The 3,345-nt window shown below is 59.2% G+C and overlaps 1 protein-coding gene across 1 annotated transcript in view; it reads left to right on the forward strand.

The window, feature by feature from the left end:
- The window catches only part of LOC113209321 (uncharacterized), a gene marked incomplete at its 5' end in the record, with an annotated part of 14,220 nt that overhangs the window by 4,397 nt on the left and 6,478 nt on the right, over positions 1–3,345 (forward strand). The window contains 6 exon segments of the mRNA XM_052265469.1: positions 284–677; positions 845–962; positions 1,055–1,136; positions 1,828–2,011; positions 2,376–2,867; positions 3,075–3,289. Of these exon segments, the coding sequence (XP_052121429.1) occupies positions 284–677; positions 845–962; positions 1,055–1,136; positions 1,828–2,011; positions 2,376–2,867; positions 3,075–3,289 (1,485 nt within the window).

Below are 3,345 nucleotides of genomic sequence, written 5' to 3' on the forward strand. Positions count from 1 at the left end.
AACAGCTACAGTCAAGGTAGAGCTCACCCTTCCGCTCCACCCACACCCCGGCCCCGACCGCTCGGGAGCTGTCCATAAATTATGGAGGGTTTCTAGGCAGGGGATGGCCAGCCAGACTGCTATGGTATATCTGCGCCCTCTCTCTCTTTCTCGCTCGCTCTCCCCCGCTCTCTTCGCATCCCTCCACCTCCTGGACGGGGTGCGTTCCACTCCGGCCAGACTCCGTGCCTCCGTGCCGTACGGTCGAGGATGACCTTCGCGTCTTTTTTCTGTCCCGCCCCAGGGAGAGCGACCTGCAGTTCGACCCCAACATGGACGGGCTGCTGCTGCGGCTGGCGCGCGTCGTGGCGGAGCAGTACCTGGGCGTGATGGTGACCCCCGTGCCGGACACGCGGGCCGTCAGCGAGGCGCTCGCCAACTACGTGGCCTCCGAGACGGTGCGCGCGCTGCGGCCGCGCGAGACGGCCGAGGGCAGCGAGCGCGCGCAGCTGCACCGCGGCCACGCCGGCCACCAGGGCCACCAGGGCCACGACGGCCACGGCGACCACCAGCACCAGCACGGCGCCACCACGCCCGCGCCCGCCACCACCGCGGCGGCGACCAGCGCCGCCCCGGCCACCGGCACGACCGCCCCCGCCGCCAAGGGCAACAACACCTGCCGCTGCCGCCAGTACGAGGTAAGGCAGCGCAACACCGAGGGCTTCCACACCTGTTTTTTTTCTGATTTTGTTTACTGATGTACCCCTTTCAGACCCTATCCACCTCCCCCTGAGACAGCTTTGAGCTTGTAAAAAAAAAACCTTTCTAAGCTAACTGAGCGCTCCCTTGTGTTCCTCGCGGACAGTCGGACAAGTCGGACCTGCTCGTGAACGCGCTCTACTCGGTGTACTACGAGCTGGGCTCCCAGTTCCCCCTGACGGGACTGACGAGCGCGCAGCGGCCCGCCCTCCAAGGCATCAAAAGTAAGTTGTGAGAATGCGCCCCCAACCCCGCCCCGCCCCAATGAAATGAAATTAAATGAAATGAACATTCCTAACCTCCAAATTCGCCCCAGCCGAGCTCATCGTGCGCATGCTGGCCATCACGCTGGGCGAGAGGACGTTCAAGGCGGCGCTCAAGGGACTCCTGGACGAAAAGTAAGAGAAGCGCACGCCAAAACTTTATTCGCGAATCCTTATTTTCGCGCTCCGAGCCGATATCGTCGCGTCGGCCCCCGTCAGACAAGCGGACGCGGGAACCTTCGCCAGCTTTAACTCCATTCCTCAACTCGTAAAAAGAAGTTTGCGAGACGGCGACTCTGATGAAACCATAACAGCAGTTCGCTGTTATAAAGAAAAGGACGGGACACTTTTGATTTATACTTGGGGGGGGGGGGTCGAGCCGCTTTTCATCACGTAAAGTATATGGTCTGTACGACACGACGTTTTGTCTCAGTGTTGTTGGCCGATATGCACCACCGCATCCGCACAAGCTTCGAGTCGGTTTTCGGACCGTTTAGCACTTGATTTCTGCATGGATAGCCGTTTCCAGCACTGACGGCTAGGTAGGCAACACATTTACATCGGATACGCATGTGTGCAGTGGGCTGCATCTACGCCCGCCTACCAGGCAACTCCTTGGTGAGCGTGTGTAAATGTTGCCTAGTGGACAGACGCCGATGCAGCAGCACCGCTCCACAGGCGTACTTGCGGGGAATTTGTCGGCCACCTAGTTGGCAACCACTGTACCGAGAAACTTTCAAGTCATTTAACGTCATTTTGACGTCATTTTGACGTTGAAATGTGCTCGTTTCTTCGTCACTCACGCCCGCGCTTGCCGCTGCCCCAGGAAGGACGGGTTCTTCTCGTCCAGCGACCTGTGGAAGCTGCTCACGCAGCACGCCTACGCCGCCGAGTCGCTGCAGGCGCCGCTCGACGTGGAGGCCATCGTGGCCTCGTGGGTGGACAAGGACCGCTTCCCGCTGCTCAGCGTGAGCCGCGACGACCACGACAACAGCGCCAAGCTGCAGCAGGTGCGGGCCGGCAACGGCAGACCGGCAGGAGGCTATGCGCATATAAGGGGTCGTTCCCTTTAAACGTTGCTTCCAGGGGGTACAAATACTATGAGGTCAGAAAAGGATCAGGAGTCCTTATAGTCCTTAAAGTGGTATTCATACCACCTAAAGCTCACGGCGCATAGAGGAACTACCACTTACGTGTCTTCTTTAGGGGCGGAGTGCTTTTTTCACTGCACTTAACCTAGGGCTGTGAAAAAAGTGTTTCCTAATCCACCCCTAACAGCCTCAGAGTTTAGTGCATGTAGCCCGCAATGGGCACTAGCCATAAAACTGTTGACAACTAAATGTCGGTAACTTTGGCCTGTTCCCCGGACCGCAGAGCGTGTTCCGGCGTCGCAACTACACGCCCGAGGAGCGCGACCTGGACAAGGAGAACGCCATGGTGTGGAACATCCCGATCGTGACGCTGACGGAGGGCCAGGCCTTCACGCGGCAGGAGCACCAGCCGCGCCTGTGGATGAGCTCGCGCTCGGCGCTGCTGGAGAACGCGTCGCTGGGCGACAGCTACCTGGTCGTCAACCCGGAGGAGGCGGCGCCGTGCATCGTCAACTACGACAAGCGCAACTGGGAGCTGCTGTCCAACGCGCTCAACGACCGCAAGTCGCCCGAGCTGCCGCCGCGCACGCGCGCCAAGCTCCTCCACGACGCCGTGATGCTGGCGCACGCCGGCGCGCTGCCCTTCGGCGACGCGCTCCCCTTGCTCCGCTCGCTGCAGGGCGAGACCTCCCCGGCCGTCTGGCTGCCCGTCGGCAACGTGCTCGACCACGTGCGCCGCGACGTGGAGGGCACGCGCCTCGAAGACCGCTTCACGGTGAGTAAGACTTGGGAATTTAAAAATCCGAAAAAAAATTACAGAAAATTTCGAAACTTCTCCAGAAAAATTCGGAAAAAAATTTAAATGTTTCCAGGAAATAACTAAAAAGTTTAACTTTCATGAAAAAATTAAGCGACGAAACAGAAAAATTTCCTTGAGATATTTTTGCAGATTATTAAAATTCGTAAATGCTTGTTCCTGCAGACCTTCCTGGAGAGCATCCTGCGCGGCGCGCTGCGCAACGTCAACGACCGGCTGGCGGCGCCGGGGCTGTGCGACTGCAAGTCCCGGCAGCTGTTCGAGACGCGCGCCCTCATCCTGCAGCAGCTCGCGCGCGCCGACATGCAGCCCTGCATCAAGGAGGCCAGGGCGGCCTACGAGTCCTGGGCGGCGTCCGCCACGCCGGACGAGGGCAAGCCGTGAGTCGCGACGGAGGCGGGAATCTTCAAATAAAATGAAAATTAGCTGAAATTTT

Source organism: Frankliniella occidentalis, unplaced genomic scaffold (assembly GCF_000697945.3).
Source record: "Frankliniella occidentalis isolate FOCC.00 unplaced genomic scaffold, Focc_3.1 Scaffold27, whole genome shotgun sequence".
NCBI classification, from domain to species: domain Eukaryota; kingdom Metazoa; phylum Arthropoda; class Insecta; order Thysanoptera; family Thripidae; genus Frankliniella; species Frankliniella occidentalis.